We start from the raw sequence: 20,683 nt of genomic DNA, 5'->3' as shown, positions 1-20,683 counted from the left end.
AGAACAGCGACTGCCAAGTTCATGCAGTAGTACATTTACAAGTTAGAGAGAAGAGTCTGAAATGTAAATATGGGATTATGAAATGCTTTTTAGAGGCCCTCGGCAATCCACTTAAATATTAAACACAATACTGAAATGCAATAGACCCCTGGACTTTCTGTCAAATGCTAATTATATGCTTCCGAGCAAAAGGAAGATAATGAGGGAACAAGAACCTCCCATTTGAGTACAGTGTACTGTACAACTCCTTTCCATACTTCCATATTCCTGTGACTAAAAGCAGGCATTGGTTCTATATAAACTGTACACAAGATTTATTCCAGTGTAGCTCACTTGGGAATCCACAATATTGGACACTGAAGAGTACAAGTGTACATTCTAATTGAGAAACAAATAGGATTCTTTTTAGATCTCTAAATGTCCCTCCCCCAAGGGGCCCTCCTACATCCTAATTCTTATCTATTAGAATAGTTTATTCTTTTAAAGCTTTATTTACAAAACAAAAACCAGTTTTGGGATGTAGTAATAAGGATCAGATCCTTTCTTGTGTCCCTAAGTGCCACAGTAGAGAAATGTTTCTGGGTGGTATATTTGAGATCAGAGGTCATTCTTAGAGGAGCTGTGCTGCATTAGTGCTGTGCATGCCGCTCAACCCTCCGATTGGCTGCATGTGCTGACTGCTTGCAGGCCATGCAGGATTTCAAATGCTGGTTTGTTACAAGCCAAAGGATTTGCAAATGTGAATTAGCCCAGTGGTTTCCCTTGATTTGCAGTGCAGTGCTTTAAGTGCTAAATCCCTGCCAGGATTAGTTTGTGACAGCTGCTTCCCCAGCCTGGCTTGATCAGAGGGACCTCGAGCACCTCATTACACACCCCCCAGATCCAAGAAAGTGTCCAGCAAGCGCAGTGCAGCTGCAGTGCTGTTTCTGTACAGTCACTTGCCAGGGCGTCTAGTTTAGGTCAGTGCTTGGTCAGTAACACTGCTAGCTGTTTAAGGTTTTATTGCATTGAGCTTGCAATTGAGAAACTGCTGTACATAGGAACCAAAAATAAAGTTACTGCCTACCTTTTTATGTGAATGTATTTAAAAAAAATTAACTTTCAAAACTCTGGCATTTCTGCTTAAAATATTTGTTGTGGTACTTACTGTGGTGTCCTGAATCTTTAAAAAGTATTATTATTATTTTTTTTTTTTTTAAAGATTCCAACCAGTAGATTTCCTAGTGTTATTATTTAAAGTCTTGATTTAGTATATGAGTGCAGTGGGGAATCATTGCTTCACTGAGTGGCTCTTTGTCTGTGTCCCCTCTTTTATCCAGGTTGAAGATTGTAAAAATATCTTTTAAATGTAAACAGTTTTTTATTCAGATCCGAAGAGAACTGGTAAGTAAACATCTAACCTAGTGGACAGCTTATTGTTTTGGAAAATCTAAGAAGTCTGTAATGCCTGATAACCTGGCTAAGATCTCTGAAAGTAATATTAATACTTGTTAACAAACTGTATTCCCAGCAGAAGGATACAACATCTAAAATTAATCAAAAATAAAATGAAAATGTTCTATTTTCATTGACCTAGTCGGTGTCCTTTTCTTCAGGCACTTTACCCTTTGTGTGACACAGTGGAAAAACATTCTGTAGACTTGCTACATGTTTAAATGAGCTATCTCTGAAGTAGTGAACTTTGCATTAAGTTTTTAAGTGAAACTAGGTCTTCAGTGTCCCCAGTGGAAGACCTGGAAATGCATGACTTTAATAATGCAGAGGACACAGGTTTTGAAGCAGCTGGTGTAAAAGCTTGATCCAATGATTTATAATCTAATTAATTTAGATTGAGTCTGGCCCATGCTGTAAGTCAGACCTATGGGATAGTCGAAGCTGAGCAGTGGTAATGTGAACGTTTCTAGTAAAATATATTGCATCATTATTGCGTTTCGTTTATTGGGATTTTTTTTTTTATCTTCTGTTTTTAGTACACCTTGAACAATATGACAAGTTTTTTTTTGGTACTAGTAAAGTACTGTGATGAGAATAAGGGTTTGCTAATGTGACAAAATCTTTTGAAATGACATTAGGTCAAAAGGGCTGGAGGGCTCCAGCAAACACTGGGGCTTTTCAAACGTGATTTCCCTTCCTAGTCTGCTTAAAATCTGCTGTTTTGAAGTTGGTTTGCAGCGTAACAATGTGTCCTTTTCACAAAGCATTAACTCATTGTTTAAAGAAGGATTAAATAAAGTTAGGTGTGGAAGTTCTGTAGACTGTTGAAGCCAGCAGCAGCCAGGCCCAGTAGCAGCAAATCAGGGTTACAGTATAGAAGTGTATAAACTTGTTAGTGGACTTTTTCAATTAAACTCCTCTTTCTTCTCTTCTTGCAGAATGAATCTAGAGAAACGTTATTGGGGTTTAACATGGTCAACTATCGCGCTTGCAAGAATCTGTGGAAAGCTTGTGTGGAGCATCACACATTCTTCCGCTTGGACAGGCCTCTGCCTCCACAGAAGAACTTTTTTGCACATTACTTCACGTTGGGTTCAAGGTTCCGGTACTGGTAAGTAACATTGCACAGCGGGAAAACTAGTCAATCAATCAAAAAATCAACAGTTGATGGAATGGTTTTCAAATCAATATGCTAGATAAGAAGTCACTGCTATAATCACATGGAAAGTTTAGACATGTTTTCACCAACAAACCAGGATTAGACTGACCTGGGTGCTTCTGGTCCAGGTATTTGCTCCAAGCAGGTCCTTATTTATTCATATTTGCCAAATAAACCCTTGACCAGCTACTTTTTAATCATTTAATGTGACCTATTAAACCTGGAATGGAACACAGCCCCGGGAACGGAGCTGCCTGCCCCTGCAATACATTAGACTTGTTCCTTCTATCCCTGACTTTGCAATGACGTTGCAATGATGATGAGATGGTTTCATGTGTTTCGGCTGCCATTCCTCGTTGAACACATTGAGAGATGGGCTTCACTGTTTCCAGTTGAGAATGGTTGCTTAAAGCATGTTTACTGCGATTCAAATTGGTAACTTAGCACTCTACACTCATGTGCAAGTCTGTGTAACTGTCCCATGTTCATGACTTCCCAAAGCCTTTACTGAGGATCCTCTAAAAAAAAGCTGTCCTGTTTTAACTCCCAGCAGTCAGGTATCAATGCCCTTTTGCTCTTCATGTTGATCCCGCAACTGAAAAATAAAGTGGCAAAGATGAAACTGTGTCTATACCAAGTATTGGTATACAGGTAATGCTGCCTGAACAAAGGCAAATATCCTGAGATTTAGTGGTGTTTGGGGTTTTTCTCCTGTTTGATGCACTAATTATATAGTGTATTTATCAAGGTTTAAACGTTCAAAGGGTAATTTAATATTCAGCTATGAAAGCTTTGAGTACTGTATTTTAAATCTGAAATTTGAGCACTCCCATTTAAATGAGAATCCTGACATCTATAACGAGATCCTCATTTTGTCCCCCGTGTGACAAATGGCATTCCTGATGAATTGTTGCAGTTCAGTTTCAGTCCTGATGGTCAAGGCACTAGGTCTGACAGGCTTGGCTAGACGGCTGCTGGAATATGCTCTGTTGGCAGGTGCTTCCATGCCCCACAGTCTCGTGAGTGACTCTGGACACAGTAATTATCCAGGAATGGTCGCTCATGTCTCTAGAGCAGTTTAACCCTCTTCCAGTCTTGCCTTGTTATAGCAGCGCCACCTGTCTGCCAATGGTAACAGTACACTCTGTAGACAGTGGCAGGTGCTTCTTGTACTGGTATATCAGTCACCAAGGTAACTTCTGTGCCACAGTTATTATTTATTTAGTTAGGATAAGAGTTTAATTTTCAAAGAAGCTACTTTGAATAGCTGTTAATAGCAAGTGTGTTTGCATAGATAACTTAAATTGCATTTTATTTGTTTTGCAGTGGCAGGACAGAAGTACAGTCTGTGCAGTATGGCAAAGAAAAAGGCATAAAGGACAGAGTTTTTGCCAGGTACAGTCAATTATCTTCCAAAATATGGATTTATAATAATCATTTAAAGATGTGCTTTTCATGTAGCAAATTGCTTTCACTGTGATGTTTGACTGGGAGGGCAGTAATACTTTGGTTTTTTTTAGGTGAGGAGGTTAAGAACATTTAAGAGAGATGTACTGTATGTGTATACTGTATACAATGCTCCCTCGCTGTAACGTGGGTCTCTGGGCGTTCCAACTGAAGAGCATTATAAATGGGGGAGGGGCGTAGGACGCATAACAACACACATCTGACTAAAATACTAAATAAAATAACTCCCTCTCTATAATGCACACATAGTGAAGCAAAAATCTATCTTTACATGAATTAACTATGCATAAAGCACCATGTAATCAACTGTATATTTTTTCAAAAAAAAAAAGGTAACATTCCCACTAGGAGATCATTTTAATTTGCGGTTTTTAAACTATAAATAGCCTACCTAAACAGTGGTCAGGAATTCAGTTAAGAGTGAAAGACATGCAAACCAAGTGCGAGAAGGGCAGCGCGTCTGGAGATTGGAAGAGGGAATGGGCTCGCCCCTGTTTCGGCTGGCTGATCAGGGGCTGAAGCAAAGCTGTACATTAGGGAAGAACCACGTAATAGGCCTAATATTTATTTAGTTATAAACGAATGCTGAATAAGATGTCTGTGTTATAAAGTGCCAGGGCAGCTTTTCTTCAGTTCAGATACTGTATCAAAAGGGAGAGGCAGAAACGGAAGTTGCACTGAGAAGTTGTTCATTAGTTTTGAACAACACTGGTACTGTATTTACTGTAGAAATGTTGCATGAATCACTAGTAAGGGAATTGGGGGACATGCTGTAGGAGCGTTATATCCGAGGCACATTATAACCGAGAGCCTTCTAGCAAAGGAGCACTGTAATGTTGTCAGATTGAGCTAGCAAGCTCTTTGTTGTAATAGACTTACCGTAAAACTTCAGTTAAATTCCTCCGGCGTTTATTTGCTGTGTTTGCCAGCAGGCCCGGCACACATTGGAGACGGGCGATTAGATATTGGAACTCCAGCTGCACATGCTTCATGTGGTCATTGAGAAGCTGCTTACACGTAACTCAATTTAAACATTCCATCAACTTTGTTAAAAGGTTGTGTATCAGTGGGAACTAAGTAACAGTTTTGTTTTATAACAAAATGACGTTGTATTGTACACCCTCAAGTGTAAAGCTTAACAAGGATACGTTATGCAAAACGTCAGAAAATGAACAAGCAGAAATACAAATTTCTATTTAAAAACGGAATTAGATTTACCTCTGTTAATACAAACTTCTAAAATGTTTTTAAAAATGAACAATACATTTAATCTCAAACTTGTACATTGTTAATACAAAAAAACATGTTAAAATACACCAAGAGGTTTGTATCTGGTCTACTTTCAGCACACTTAAAATTATCAAAACTTTTAATAACGTAATAACTGCATTAAACAAATGTGCATTACATGTAGGGCTACCTTAAATTATGTTTTCTATTATTATTATTTATTAATGTTGAGAGTCGCTTTCATCGCTGTCTCTTATTAGCAGTTCATTCCGCTGCAGCTCCTCCTCCTCTTCCTCAGCTTCAATGGCGATGACAGAGACTCTGCGTTTATTTACAGTATTTGCCAGCAGACCCGGTGCTATTGGAGATGGATGATTATTTGAGACCTGGCAATTATTTTGTCTTATCTTCTGTTAGGTGTATTGTGATTGCAGTCAAACTGTAATATCATTTAAATGTTGAAGTTAGCAATTTTAGTGAATTGCTACAATACCACGTAGGACTTGGAAGATATGCTATTTAATCAGATAAAAGATAATACAAGATTAAAACCCCTAATTAAATTCCATTATATAGTGGTGAATATCCTGGACTGTGTCAGTGGCTGGCGTATTTAATGTGTTGAAGTAGCAGCTGCTGTGCTACAGAGAGATTGCTCCCGTCCTAAAAAGTTGGGGCACTGAAGAACACAGTGATGCAGTGTGGTCAGCTTTTCTGAGAAGTTTCCATTTAAAACAGGAAACGTAGAAACCGATGTGCGAGGGGTGGGACCCGCAGGTTCAGAAAGCAGAGTGAAGTAGTGAGTGCTCCTATCGTGACAGAATTTATTTTTTATTTTTTTATTTATTTAATGGAGGACGCTAACTGTAAAAGAAGCTGGAACCAGTGTGACTTATACTATGTATGAAGCAGGTACGTTTTCTGAGGATTACACCGAAAGAGGTACACCTGATGGATCGTGTGTGTGTCTGCGTGTGGAATCGGGGGTGTGTGTTATTTGTTTAAATAGAGCAGTGATGCCTGTTTGCTGAATCCAAAAGCCTGAGCTGTTTAAAACACAGCCATGTAAGAACTTCTTTGTGGTTAGATTTGCGTGCTTTTTATTTAATTGTAGTATTCGGTGCATTTTTGTTTTGGTGGAGATGTGCTTTCAGGAAGCACGGGTGTACAGTCAGGTGATTTTAACAGGTGGTGTGTGCAAGGGTTGTACAGAAAGCAGGATCCATTTGCTTTTACGTACAAACCTGAAAGGTGAGCGCGCATTCTGATGCAGATACTGATCCCCATTTAAAAGGTCTGTATTTCAGTTTCCTGAAGGGAAAAACTTCTCATGCTTTTAGAAAATCATTGTGATGTTTAAATTTGATCTACATATTATTATTATTATTATTATTATTATTATTATTATTATTATTATTATTATTATTATTATTATTATTAATAACAGTAATAATTTTAACATTACATTCTTACCTCTGAAATAAAGAACTATAAATAGAAATGCAGTGCTCTGGTACAGTGTGCAGTTGAATTGTGTACAGTGCTAAAATTATTTGTTTTCAAATTACAGTGGAGGTTGGCCCACTGAAACTGGTTCAAACTGGTAGCCACTCCCCTTGCATCAAGTGGATGGGAGAAGCAACACGAGAAATGTTTTCTGCATTTTTCATCAGTTTAGTGTCGTAGGGAATTGTAGCATGGAATTCAGAAACGCTTATCTGTGCTTGAGCTCTATTTTTACCTTGTTCCACTTTATTTTTGGCGCCATGTGCTTTTGGTAGAATGGATTTATGCTTCTGCTTCTGTGCTCCTGGGCTGCTCTTCTGTCCTTTTGGGCTCTGGTTTTGTAGTCAGCATGTGGCTGATGGCAGTGTGGGTGTGTAATTAAACTTCTTTACTTTAATGGAGTGCACAGGCAATGTTAGCTGAAGAACTTCTAACAAATTCATACAGAGGTTTTTGTCTAGTTTTTCAGTTTAATCGTTTATATCTTTGTTCAGCCTTTGGCATTAAAGAAAACTCTTACTTAACTGCTTCACCTCCACCGCTGAACGGTTTTATTCCCAGATGTGGGGGAAACCGATTTATGATTTTAAAAACTAAAATAAAAAATAGACCTAGAGGTGTCATTTAATTTACAGGTAGTGGACAAAAAATGGAAACACCTGGGTAAATGAGGGACACCAAGTATATTGAAAACAAGGGCTTCTACACAGGTGTGGCCCATGCGTTAATTAAGCAAATAACATCCCAGCATGCTTAGGGTTATGTATAAAAATGCTGGACAGGCCTGGTTGCCTATGATTATGACTGGCATGGCTGCAAGAGGAGACCTCAGTGACTTTGAAAGAGGAGTGATTGGTGGGGCGCGTTTGGCAGGAGCTTCAGTGACCAAGACAGCTCAACTTGCTGATGTTTAACGAGCAACGGTGCCTAAAGTGACTTCGTCATTGGAACTCTGAGGGAAAGACATCAAAGGGCAACAGTGGGTGGAAGTGCATACTCCAGGATCGTGATATCCGTGCATTAATTCGAAGTGCAAGGCAAAACAGACGAGCAACTGCAGATGAATTGACTGCAAATTTTAACATGGGGCGCGAGCAGCCAGTTCCATCAGAAACGGTCCGCCGAGAACTCCACAGAGCGGGATACCATAGTCGGGTCGCAGTGCACAAACCGCTCATCAAACCTGGCAATGCACGTTTGCGAGTCCAGTGATGCAAAGAGCACAAGCAATGGACTACCAAGCAGTGGAGAAATGTGATATTATCAGATGAATCATCCTTCACCATGTTCTCGACAAATGGATGAGGGCACGTGTGGCACCAACCTAAAGAACTCCACAGCCCTGAGTGCTTGTTTCCAACAGTGAAGGGTTCTGGTGGTTCTGTAATGGTGTGGGGCGCATTTTCCTGGCATGGCTTTATCCATATGTCGTGGCCTTCTCAGTCACCAGATCTGAACCCAAAAGAGCATTTACGGGATATTCTGGAATGACGCCTGAGGCAGCGTTTTCCACCTCCATCAACCAGGCATGAGCTGATTGACTTTCTCATGGAAGAATGGTGCTGCATCCCTCCTGCAGAATTCCAGAGGCTGGTAGACTCTGTGCATTCAGGCCATACAGGCCGAACATGGTGGCCCAACGCCCTATTACGTGACTTTACTTTGCTGTTTCCATTGTTTTGTCCACTACCTGTAGGTCAGCTGTTCATCTGCTACAGTATTATGATGACTATTTTATGTATAAAATGATATTTTTTTGTTCAGTGTGTTCCTTGATGATGTTTACAAAACAAACATTTAAACACATTCTGACATTAATAATTGTTCTGACCATGGATGCAGTCTGTCACTGCTTTCTGACCCAAGCACAGTGCACTTATCAATACTGACCCTGTGACAATGTAAACAGTGTAAACTCAGGTTTATTTAATATGGTAGGGTGTTCAGCTGAAGTCTTCATGGTCGCAATTGACCTGTTTTCAAGGCTGCAGGCAGATATGACAGTCCTGGATTGCTCAGTTATGTACATGAAAACATTTCCCTTTGTGCTAATGTTACATTTTACATCACTTTATCACAGGCTGCTTGCATTAGTAATTTCTAGCTGCTCAAGGAGAAAGTTGTGATTTATTCCAGTTCTGCAAGGTTTTTGAGGTTTTAGAAGACGCACGCTGCTCATTTGTTCAAGGGGCTTGCATGCATTGTTCCTAAATGACTTGCATGACTGTTTCAGGTCCCCGAGTAAACCATTGTCCCGGAAACTGATGAGTGGGATGGACTGGGATACGGTGAGCCGGAATTCCCTTTCGGATGAGCGGCTGGAGACGCAGAGCCTCCCCACACGCTCCCCCCCTGGAACCCCTAACCAGTGAGTCGAGCACACCAAGCAACATTCCACTGCTCACAGGAATATTCAGCTTGCACATCTTACAGTGATGTTCCAGAGCAAATCTTGTTAGTTTTGTATTTATTTAAATCTTTAGCTGTCCAGGCTGTAGAATCGTTCTTGATTCTTGATATTACAGCAGCCACACACACACAATCCGAATACAACGTTCATACGTTTGCAATCTCACAATATAAAAGTAATAATACAGTATTTTTTTATTTTATTTAAACTAATCCAGTAACGTTACTTCTTGGTTGACTAATCCTCTCATCCAGGGCATTGTATGCAAATACCTATTTTGCATGTTTTATTTTTTATGGAGGAATAGTTGACTAACTTCTTTTAGGTTAAATTCAGAGGTTAGATCAAATGGGATTTACCAGCACAAGAGCTCCACAATATATTATTACTGTAATAAAGTCTGTGTGCATTTCAAACATTTCAAAACATCATTATTTTACAACCAGTTACTCTAAAGACCAAATGCAGTATAGTATTGAGTTGAAGTGCATGTTACTGATCTGCTGCAGCGGTTATGACCTGGGTCGAATCAGAAACGATAACAATGCATTTTTAATGTTTATGTATTCCAGATAAATCTTCCGAATTCCATTGTAATTCCATGTTTACAAATATTCAAATTACTAGCATACCTTCACAAAACCGAAATGGGCACACATGTTAATATGGAGAATAACATCTCTTCACACTGACACCTTTCATCAGTCCTTTGATCGCAGCATATGTAACTGGGAATTCAGCAACTGGCTCTTCTTCATTTGCAAAATGAGGGAAATCGTGGTTAATCTTCCTTGATTCATTGTGAACTGAAGGCCCTTTCTTTTTCAGTTCACGCTGTTCATTTTGTCCTGTTTTTTTGTCTTAAATCCAGTAGGAACTCCATGTTTGCACAAGAAGGAACCCGCTTACGACCGTCTTCCGTTGGACATTTGGTTGACCACCTGATCCACACGTCACCAAGTCAAGTCTTTGCCAACCACAAATCCCCCTCCTCCACACAAGCAAACAGTATCAGCCTGGACGACTCCTCCCCGTAAGTGCTGTAGAGCTGCTGTGTTTTCAGGGTCCTGGTTCCAGAAGTAGGGACCCTTACACTGATCGTGTCTGTCCACCTGTCACACGATAATTGCCTTGATTGTGCACCAATCTTTAGTACTGCACCCCCTGCCTCCTGTTGATGTTTCAATTGCACTTGGATATAATCCGATGACCAAAAATACTGTTACAAGCGCATTTTGTCCTGAGATCCCCGCTTTATACATTGCTCTTTTTATTTTTATTTTTTGTGAATTTTCTCAATCCTGGTAGAATAATAATATACAGCATAGAAGGTAGATATGTGTTTATAATTCAGATTATTTTTCATTCACTTTTTTTTTTTTACTATAAGCAGTCCAGAAGTTTCCATTACCTGCCTCCCTGTAACATGTTTTCTTAAACTGTGGTTGATTTATACTTTGAGCCAAGAAACAACCAGTTCTTGCTAAACCGTATTATTCACATTTCTGTTGGCCAACAGAGGATGCATGCTTGTGAAGGCAGCATGTGTTTCTGCTGTGATTTTTCATTCCCAGCAGCGAGTTTCTATGTTTTTAATACTGCACTTTATTCCTTGTAAACTGTAAGTTTTATGGATACCAGGAACTTCAATTCAAAAACAGCTTCCCCTTCTAACTGACACACAAAATGTGCTGGATTTAAATGATGTTGTGTCATGTTTCTTCCTTTGGAAATGAATATAAATACTGTTAAAACTGTCTCTCGTAGAGGCATTCTTACATTTAAAATCCCTAAAGTGAGATCTAATGTAGGCCAGCATGCTTTTGTATATCAAGCATCTCATCTCTGGAACTTGAATATTAAAACAGCCTCTTCACAATACCTTTGTACATCACTCATTAATATGTATTTTAAATCTGAATGTATTTTAAATTGGAATTGTTTTGTTTGTTATGCTTTTATTTGGTATTCCTGTTTGTATGATTTGAAGTGTTTTTGTCCTGTTTGAATGATTTGAAGTGTTTTGTCCTGTTTGTATGTTTTCAGTGTTTTTGTCCTGTTTGATTGAATGAAATGTTTTTATCCTGTGTGAATGATTTGAAGTTTTTTTGACCTTTTTGTATGTTTTGGGTGTTTTTGTCCTGTTTGAATAATTTGGAGTGTTTTTTTGTTCTGTTTGTATGTTTTCAGTGTTTTTGTCCTGTGAATGATTTGAAGTGTTTTTGTCCTGTTTGATTGAATGAAGTGTTTTTGTCCTGTTTGAATGATTGAAGTGTTTTTGTCCTGTGTGTATGATTTGAAGTGTTTTTGTCCTGTTTGATTGAAGTGTTTTTGACCTGTTTGATTGAAGTGTTTTTGTCCAGTTTGAATGATTTGAAGTGTTTTTGTCCTTTGTGAATGATTTGAAATGTTTTTATCCTTTTTGTATGTTTTGAAGTGTTTTTGTCCTGTTTGAATGATTTGGAGTGTTTTTTTGTCCTGTTTGTATGTTTACAGTGTTTTTGTCCTGTTTGACTGAAGCTTTTTTGTCCTGTTTGAATGATTGAAGTGTTTTTGTCCTGTGTGTATGATTTGAAGTGTTTTTGTCCTGTGTGAATGATTTGAAGTGTTTTTGTCCTGTTTGAATGATTTGAAGTGTTTTTTGTCCTGTGTGAATGATTTGAAGTGTTTTTGTCCTGTTTGAATGATTTGAAGTGTTTTTGTCCTGTGTGAATGATTTGAAGTGTTTTTTGTCCTGTGTGAATGATTTGAAGTGTTTTTTGTCCTGTGTGAATGATTTGAAGTGTTTTTTGTCCTGTGTGAATGATTTGAAGTGTTTTTTTCCTGTGTGAATGATTTGAAGTGTTTTTGTCCTTTTTGTATGTTTTGAAGTGTTTTTGTCCTGTGTGAATGATTTGAAGTGGTTTTTGTCCTGTGTGAATGATTTGAAGTGTTTTTTGTCCTGTGTGAATGATTTGAAGTGTTTTTTGTCCTGTGTGAATGATTTGAAGTGTTTTTTGTCCTGTGTGAATGATTTGAAGTGTTTTTGTCCTGTTTGAATGATTTGAAGTGTTTTTTGTCCTGTGTGAATGATTTGAAGTGTTTTTGTCCTGTGTGAATGATTTGAAGTGTTTTTGTCCTGTTTGAATGATTTGATGTTTTGTCCTGTGTGAATGATTTGAAGTGTTTTTGTCCTGTGTGAATGATTTGAAGTGTTTTTTGTCCTGTGTGAATGATTTGAAGTGTTTTTTGTCCTGTGTGAATGATTTGAAGTGTTTTTTGTCCTGTGTGAATGATTTGAAGTGTTTTTTGTCCTGTGTGAATGATTTGAAGTGTTTTTTGTCCTGTGTGAATGTTTTGAAGTGTTTTTGTCCTGTGTGAATGATTTGAAGTGTTTTTTTGTCCTGTTTGTATGTTTTGAGTGTTTTTGTCCTGTGAATGATTTGAAGTGTTTTTGTCCTGTTTGAATGATTTGAAATGTTTTTTGTCCTGTGTGAATGATTTGAAGTGTTTTTTGTCCTGTGTGAATGATTGAAGTGATGAAGTTTTTGTCCTGAAGTGTTTTTTGTCCTGTTTGAATGATTTGAAGTGGTTTTTGTCCTGTGTGAATGATTTGAAGTGGTTTTGTCCTGTTTGATTGAAGTGTTTTTTGTCCTGTTTGAATGATTTGAGGTGGTTTTTGTCCTGTGTGAATGATTTGAAGTGGTTTTTGTCCTGTGTGAATGATTTGAAGTGTTTTTTGTCCTGTGTGAATGATTTGAAGTGGTTTTGTCCTGTGTTGATTGAAGTGTTTTTGTCCTGTGTGAATGATTTGAAGTGTTTTTGTTTTTGAATGATTTGAAGTGTTTTTGTCCTGTTTGAATGATTTGAAGTGTTTTTTGTCCTGTTTGAATGATTTGAAGTGTTTTTGTCCTGTGTGAATGATTTGAAGTGTTTTTGTCCTGTTTGAATGATTTGAAGTGTTTTTTGTCCTGTGTGAATGATTTGAAGTGTTTTTTGTCCTGTTTGAATGATTTGAAGTGTTTTTTGTCCTGTGTGAATGATTTGAAGTGGTTTTTGTCCTGTTTGAATGATTTGAAGTGGTTTTTGTCCTGTGTGAATGATTTGAAGTGTTTTTTTCCTGTGTGAATGATTTGAAATGTTTTTGTCCTTTTTGTATGTTTTGAAGTGTTTTTTGTCCTGTCCTGTGTAATGATTTGAAGTGTTTTTGTCCTGTTTGAATGAAGTGTTTTTTGTCCTGTTTGAATGATTGAAGTGTTTTTGTCCTGTGTGAATGATTTGAAGTGGTTTTTGTCCTGTGTGAATGATTTGTCCTGTTTGAATGATTTGAAGTGTTTTTGTCCTGTGTGAATGATTTGAAGTGGTTTTTGTCCTGTGTGAATGATTTGAAGTGGTTTTTGTCCTGTGTGAATGATTTGAAGTGGTTTTTTTGTCCTGTTTGAAGAAGTGTTTTTTGTCCTGTGTGAATGATTTGAAGTGGTTTTTGTCCTGTGTGAATGATTTGAAGTGGTTTTGTCCTGTTTGATTGAAGTGGTTTTGTCCTGTTTGATTGAAGTGTTTTTTGTCCTGTTTGAATGATTTGAAGTGTTTTTGTCCTGTTTGATTGATTTGAAGTGTTTTTGTCCTGTTTGAATGATTTGAAGTGTTTTTGTCCTGTGTGAATGATTTGAAGTGTTTTTGTCCTGTGTGAATGATTTGAAGTGTTTTTGTCCTGTTTGAATGATTTGAAGTGTTTTTGTCCTGTGTGAATGATTTGAAGTGTTTTTTGTCCTGTGTGAATGATTTGAAGTGTTTTTTGTCCTGTGTGAATGATTTGAATGATTTGAAGTGGTTTTTGTCCTGTGTGAATGATTTGAAGTGGTTTTTGTCCTGTGTGAATGATTTGAAGTGGTTTTTGTCCTGTTTGATTGAAGTGGTTTTGTCCTGTTTGAATGAGTTGAAGTCCTGTTTGAATGATTTGAGGTGGTTTTTGTCCTGTTTGAATGATTTGAAGTGTTTTTTGTCCTGTGTGAATGATTTGAAGTGGTTTTTGTCCTGTGTGAATGATTTGAAGTGGTTTTTGTCCTGTGTGAATGATTTGAAGTGGTTTTGTCCTGTTTGATTGAAGTGGTTTTGTCCTGTTTGATTGAAGTGTTTTTTGTCCTGTTTTGAATGATTTGAGGTGGTTTTTGTCCTGTTTGAATGATTTGAAGTGGTTTTTGTCCTGTGTGAATGATTTGAAGTGATTTGAATGTTTGTGTTTTTGTCCTGTTTGAATGTTTGAAGATTTGAGGTGTTTTTTGTCCTGTTTGAATGATTTGAAGTGGTTTTTGTCCTGTTTGAATGATTTGAAGTGGTTTTGTCCTGTTTGAATGAGTTGAAGTGGTTTTTGTCCTGTTTGAATGAGTTGAAGTGGTTTTTGTCCTGTTTGAATGATTTGAAGTGTTTTTGTCCTGTGTGAATGATTTGAAGTGGTTTTTGTCCTGTTTTGAATGATTTGTCTACTTCTACATACACACACACACACATCGGTGGTTTTACTTATTTATTTCTTGGTATATTTTTTTTGTACTGTGGAAATTGCTTCGGGTGGTAGCACCAAGTTCTGCTTCGTTTCCAGACTACAAAATAGGCTGCTTTCATGTCTGGCCTCTAAGCATTCATAGTGAAGCTCAGACTTGGTTGGGCAGAAATAAAGAGCTGCAGTGTGTGCCCAGGGCACGAGTGTTAATGCTCACAGCTTGTTATGCTAATACGGTTACCATGGGATGCACCGTTACATTCCTTATTCTGTTTAATAAAATACATTCAGGCAGGTACAGGTATGTGCTAGAGTGCAGATGAATATCATTTACATGGAAAGTCTTTCTGTCCCCATCAGTGATTTTGGGATGGTACCTGCGGCCATTGTCTTACAAATGCAACACAGCTGGTCTTCTTTTTTGTCATGTTTTTGTTTGGTTTTATTCATCAAACTGCTGAGAGCACTGCTGATGCCCAATACTAGCTTGTCATTGCTGTGCTGTGAAACTCCTCTTCAATGGAGACAACTCGATTTGCTTGTGTCTTCATTTTATTTGTAACCCAAGCCTCCAGAGCTGAAATACCAGCATTTCATTTTTTTAATATATATTTTTTGGCCATTTGTTTAAACATCCACCCAGCACTGGGGGGGCTCTGCTCAGTTTGGTGGAATCGAAGAAAGAGAATCATTCAGACATGCATCCATGTAGGAAACACAAGTGATCATCTAATCTCCATCTAATCCTACATTGAAAACCAGTTAGCAAGAACATGCCTGTACACGGGTGCATCTGCACCTCACCAAGAGTTTGGAAGTTTTATTAACATACTGTAAAGAAGTCTGTGCTCTGGTCGCATATTCGAGTTCCTTGGTTCGGATGTGCAGGTACTGTACTACAGTATGACATGGTCTAGCTGCCCAAACTGTCCATTTATTGTGTTTTCACCATCTAGATTAGTAATGCTTTTTTAGATTTTTGTATTTTATTTATTTTATTTTTATTTTTTTAAGGTCACAAGATACAACAATAGATGGCCAGCCTCCAGCACTGCCTCCCAAGCAGTCTAAAAAGAACAGCTATAACCAGATCAGTTGGTGCCACTCCCAGCATCAGCTGGATAACCACATTCATGAAATGTATGATGTCCCTCTCGCATCAGAAAAAGCAGTGGTAAGATCTAGTCGTAGTTCTCTTCAACCAGAACGCACAGGGCTAAGGGTTAAAAATGACAGAGTCTTCAGAGTGCATCTTTCATTGATTAGGTGGATACACCCTTTTACAGCAGTTGCATCTGCTATTCATTACAGAGCTGGTACCTTTCTCTGTATTCTGAGAATTGCTATAGCTGCCTGGTGCTGTGTGTTGTGCATTATAACCACTCAGGGTTGGCTGATTTTTAAATCAAGTCAATTTGAAATCATGTTTTAAATCACTTGTTTTTTTAAATCATTGATTTAAAATCATTTTTTCATTTACTACTTATTTTATATAGTTTTTCAAGGAAAAGACATGAAAAGTATGTTTTAAAAAAAAAAAAAAAAATTAGCACAAACATCTTAAACTCTTGCTGTCTATAAACTCTTAGGGCTGTATTCTGATCACAGCGCAAATGCGAACGACGCTTTCCCCTGATTCTGTGGCGCATAAATGGAGCGAAGACGCAGAAAAAACAATACTGCACTGAAATGGTATTCTGAAGACGTGTCTTCCCCTGTTATAGAGCGCTTTCCCCATCTTTAACATATTCACCGCAGCGATTCTGAGGACTGTGCAGCGCGGTCCCAAATAGACAATTGAGCACGGTGTTAAGACCCGCTGAAACCAGGTTTATTTAGTGGCGCAATCAGGACGTTTAACAACTGAACACACTGTAAAAAGCAAAGTAGTCCGAAGTAGCAACTGCGTGTGTTTGGACTGACACAGAAAGAGGAAATCAAAGAGAGAAAAGTAAAAGAAAAGAATGACTGGGATGAGTGAGGGGGATTTTTCTCTGGCGCACCCCATCGCTAATTCTTTTAGTTCAATATTGTAGTTCACATTTAGAGGATGCCACAATGATAAATAATTCACTGTATTCATGTAAGATTGAGTAGTTTAGTTTGGTATGTAACTGTTCACAAACCACCATTTACAACATCCTTAAATTTACAGTTTGGAGGTACTGTAGAGCTACAACTACGGTACTACGAAAAAAAAATAGTAATAATTAACAAAATAATTGCATTTCTGTGCTAAACCCTCTATCAAATCATATGACAATATATTTCAGAAGAAGCTGATATTACAAGGGTTGTAAGGTTAAGTAATAGGTCTGAGTCTATGGCAGAATCCCATTTTAAAAGTAACAGCAATGAAGAATGGAGAGCGTTGTTGTTTGTGAGAAGCTAACTGTTGACTGGTATAGTATGTACCTCCTGTCAGCCACATCATTCACGATTGTTAGCATGCCAGGGAGGGGAGTTGAAGTGCTGCTTGTTGCAGCAGTTTCTTTGGGAGAAAGTTGTAAGAAATAAGTGAAGACAAGTTACTGACCTAATTTTTTTTTTCTTTCTTTCTTCTTGCAGCTAAATGGTGTCATTCCACATGACAATCTTGTCCTGATCAAAATGAGTCCAGATGAAAATGGCAGGTTTGGGTTTAATGTGAAGGTATGCTCCTGCTGCGCTCTAGTTTAATGTGAAGGTGTGCTCCTGCTGCACTGTAGTTTAATGTGAAGGCGTGCTCCTGCTGCACTGTAGTTTAATGTGAAGGAGTGCTCCTGCTGCACTGTAGTTTAATGTGAAGGAGTTCCTGCTGCGCTGTAGTTTAATGTGAAGGCGTGCTCCTGCTGCGCTGTAGTTTAATGTGAAGGTGTGCTCCTGCTGCGCTCTAGTTTAATGTGAAGGTGTGCTCCTGCTGCGCTCTAGTTTAATGTGAAGGTGTGCTCCTGCTGCGCTCTAGTTTAATGTGAAGGTGTGCTCCTGCTGCGCTCTAGTTTAATGTGAAGGTGTGCTCCTGCTGCGCTGTAGTTTAATGTGAAGGTGTGCTCCTGCTGCGCTCTAGTTTAATGTGAAGGTGTGCTCCTGCTGCGCTCTAGTTTAATGTGAAGGTGTGCTCCTGCTGCGCTCTAGTTTAATGTGAAGGTGTGCTCTACTGCTGTGAAGGAGTGCTCCTGCTGCACTGTAGTTTAATGTGAAGGTGTGCTCCTGCTGCACTGTAGTTTAATGTGAAGGTGTGCTCCTGCTGCGCTGTAGTTTAATGTGAAGGTGTGCTCCTGCTGCGCTCTAGTTTAATGTGAAGGTGTGCTCCTGCTGCACTGTAGTTTAATGTGAAGGTGTGCTCCTGCTGCGCTCTAGTTTAATGTGAAGGTGTGCTCCTGCTGCGCTCTAGTTTAATGTGAAGGTGTGCTCCTGCTGCGCTCTAGTTTAATGTGAAGGTGTGCTCCTGCTGCGCTCTAGTTTAATGTGAAGGTGTGCTCCTGCTGCGCTCTAGTTTAATGTGAAGGTGTGCTCCTGCTGCGCTGTAGTTTAATGTGAAGGTGTGCTCCTGCTGCGCTCTAGTTTAATGTGAAGGTGTGCTCCTGCTGCGCTGTAGTTTAATGTGAAGGTGTGCTCCTGCTGCGCTGTAGTTTAATGTGAAGGTGTGCTCCTGCTGCGCTCTAGTTTAATGTGAAGGTGTGCTCCTGCTGCGCTGTAGTTTAATGTGAAGGTGTGCTCCTGCTGCGCTGTAGTTTAATGTGAAGGTGTGCTCCTGCTGCGCTGTAGTTTAATGTGAAGGTGTGCTCCTGCTGCGCTGTAGTTTAATGTGAAGGTGTGCTCCTGCTGCGCTCTAGTTTAATGTGACGGTATGCTCCTGCTGCGCTCTAGTTTAATGTGACGGTATGCTCCTGCTGCGCTCTAGTTTAATGTGAAGGTGTGCTCCTGCTGCACTGTAGTTTAATGTGAAGGCGTGCTCCTGCTGCGCTCTAGTTTAATGTGAAGGTGTGCTCCTGCTGCACTGTAGTTTAATGTGAAGGTGTGCTCCTGCTACACTGTAGTTCTCTTCTCTCCCGATTTTGTTCCACAGTAAGGGACAGAAACAATGGAGATGGCATGCAGTACAGAGCACAACTCGTGGTCCTGTAACTGTATTACACACAGCTTTATTGTTCGTATACAACTTACAGAATCCAAGTAGATGCGTTTCCATTCATAAAACAAACAAACTGCTTCATGAAGACAATACAGTTAAGTGGCTGAGCTGCGTGGCCAACATTGATGTCACCATGTTCTTTACTTTTCATTAGAAAGGAATTCCAAGAGGTGCCTCAGGTGTAGGTAACCTTAGCCGTAGCGACGTTGAGAATACAGTATGATACAAACTCATTAAAGTATGGCTGCTGTGGTGAGTGGGGTTTGTTAGTGATCACCAGCAGCCTGCAGTGTCTATTCTTGCCTTGCTTTATGATTCTAAGTTTTAATGTGTGCACATCTGTTTTCATTCAGGGAGGTTCTGATCAGAAAATGCCTGTGATTGTGTCTCGAGTGGCACCTGGAACATCGGTAAGTCATTGTATTGCTTTGTTCATGAAAGCTTTAATGTGATCAGCGACTGCAGCAAGCGAATGCAAAGTCAGCTCAAAGATTTATTTTAGTCTTTAGATTTTTATATTACATGTGTAGGCCTCCCATGGGAGTTGTTTATTGCCCACATTGCTGTTTTTTATTAGTGCTTCAAAGTGTAGTTACACTGACGATACAGCCGTCGCATTACATTTACACGCTGCATTTTAGAGCCCAAATGGGACAGTATTGCAGTCCTACTGTTATAACCTCCATCCATATGTTTGTTTGTTTTTTTACCTATATATGTATAATATATTTTTTTTTTTTATTATTATTTTTTATTTTATGGCAGCCTGTTTTACATTGTTGATGTATTTATTTCATGAAATGTTTTACAGCTGTTTTTTCTTTCTTTGAATTGCAGGCAGACCTGTGTGTCCCTCGTTTGAATGAAGGTGATCAGGTTGTATTGATCAACGGCAGGGATATATCGGAGCACACCCATGACCAGGTCGTCATGTTTATTAAAGCAAGCTGTGAGAGCCATTCTGGGGAGCTTATACTACTGGTGCGGCCCAACGGTGAGCAGAGAAACCTCACCATGTTGTTGTCGTTTCTTTTAAAGACTTATAAATTACTTCCTTGTAAAATAAAAACCTGTAGCTTCTCATTTGTGGTATTTTTTGAGATTGTTGGGAGCTCTGCCTCTTGTCTGGGGGAGGTTCCTGTGATGGATTGCATATAAATGGGTGGTTGGACTACATCTTTAATGAACGTGGTTTTTACAGCCATGTATGAAGTAGTGGAAGAGAAGCTGGAGAACGAGCCAGATTTCCAGTACATCCCAGAGAAACCCCCCGTGGATGGAGCGCTCCTGGATGACAATGCGCTGAGAGAGTCCATGTTGCAGCTACGGGAAGGGCTGAGCAGCGGAACTGTTCTGCCTCACTTTGATGTGAGTGTATTCTCTCATTTCAGTGTGACTCTATATCACCCCTAGGGTTCCATTATTGTACATGCGCAGTACATACGCATCTACATCACACCTTCGAACATGAAGCAGCTTGTTACAGGCACTCCTTGTGGAAACATTATTGAAGGTATCCACATCTGTAACCTCCTTTTTGCAATCTCTTCATATAAATCTATCTTTAAATGACATTGGTTATTCCTTCTGGTGTAAAGTATGTCACAGTGGTCTGTTTGTCCACTGTTCTGGTCATCTACTTTTTCATGATACGGATGGCTCTGATTTTGCTATTTCTGCCTTTCTGCCAACATACTCTAGTCATAGTATTAGACTGTCAGTAGAGTGAAGCCTGCCTCTCTTTGGAACAATGAATAAGAGCCCTAGATTGCATTTACAATTTGGGCTCTGAAGCAGAAGCATCACATACCTGATCAAGCGTCATTTTTCTTGGTGGTGATGTCTCCTGCTCATCATAAAGCTGGTGTTTTATTGGAAGTCAGT

The 20,683-nt window shown here is 39.1% G+C and overlaps 1 protein-coding gene across 2 annotated transcripts in view; it reads left to right on the top strand.

Moving 5' to 3' along the window:
* The window catches only part of LOC121323135 (tyrosine-protein phosphatase non-receptor type 4-like), a 58,271-nt gene that overhangs the window by 27,773 nt on the left and 9,815 nt on the right, over positions 1-20,683 (top strand). For both annotated transcript variants that reach the window (XM_041263946.1, XM_041263945.1), the window contains exons 11-20: positions 1,320-1,383; positions 2,373-2,545; positions 3,920-3,988; positions 9,030-9,164; positions 10,078-10,239; positions 15,700-15,859; positions 17,254-17,337; positions 19,153-19,209; positions 19,637-19,793; positions 20,001-20,167. In XM_041263946.1, the coding sequence (XP_041119880.1) occupies positions 1,320-1,383; positions 2,373-2,545; positions 3,920-3,988; positions 9,030-9,164; positions 10,078-10,239; positions 15,700-15,859; positions 17,254-17,337; positions 19,153-19,209; positions 19,637-19,793; positions 20,001-20,167 (1,228 nt within the window). The remainder of the gene's footprint in view (positions 1-1,319; positions 1,384-2,372; positions 2,546-3,919; positions 3,989-9,029; positions 9,165-10,077; positions 10,240-15,699; positions 15,860-17,253; positions 17,338-19,152; positions 19,210-19,636; positions 19,794-20,000; positions 20,168-20,683) is intronic.

Source organism: Polyodon spathula, chromosome 11 (assembly GCF_017654505.1).
Source record: "Polyodon spathula isolate WHYD16114869_AA chromosome 11, ASM1765450v1, whole genome shotgun sequence".
NCBI classification, from domain to species: domain Eukaryota; kingdom Metazoa; phylum Chordata; class Actinopteri; order Acipenseriformes; family Polyodontidae; genus Polyodon; species Polyodon spathula.
Note: the sequence above shows the minus strand (reverse complement) of the source record. Positions and strands in the feature narration are given on the sequence as shown.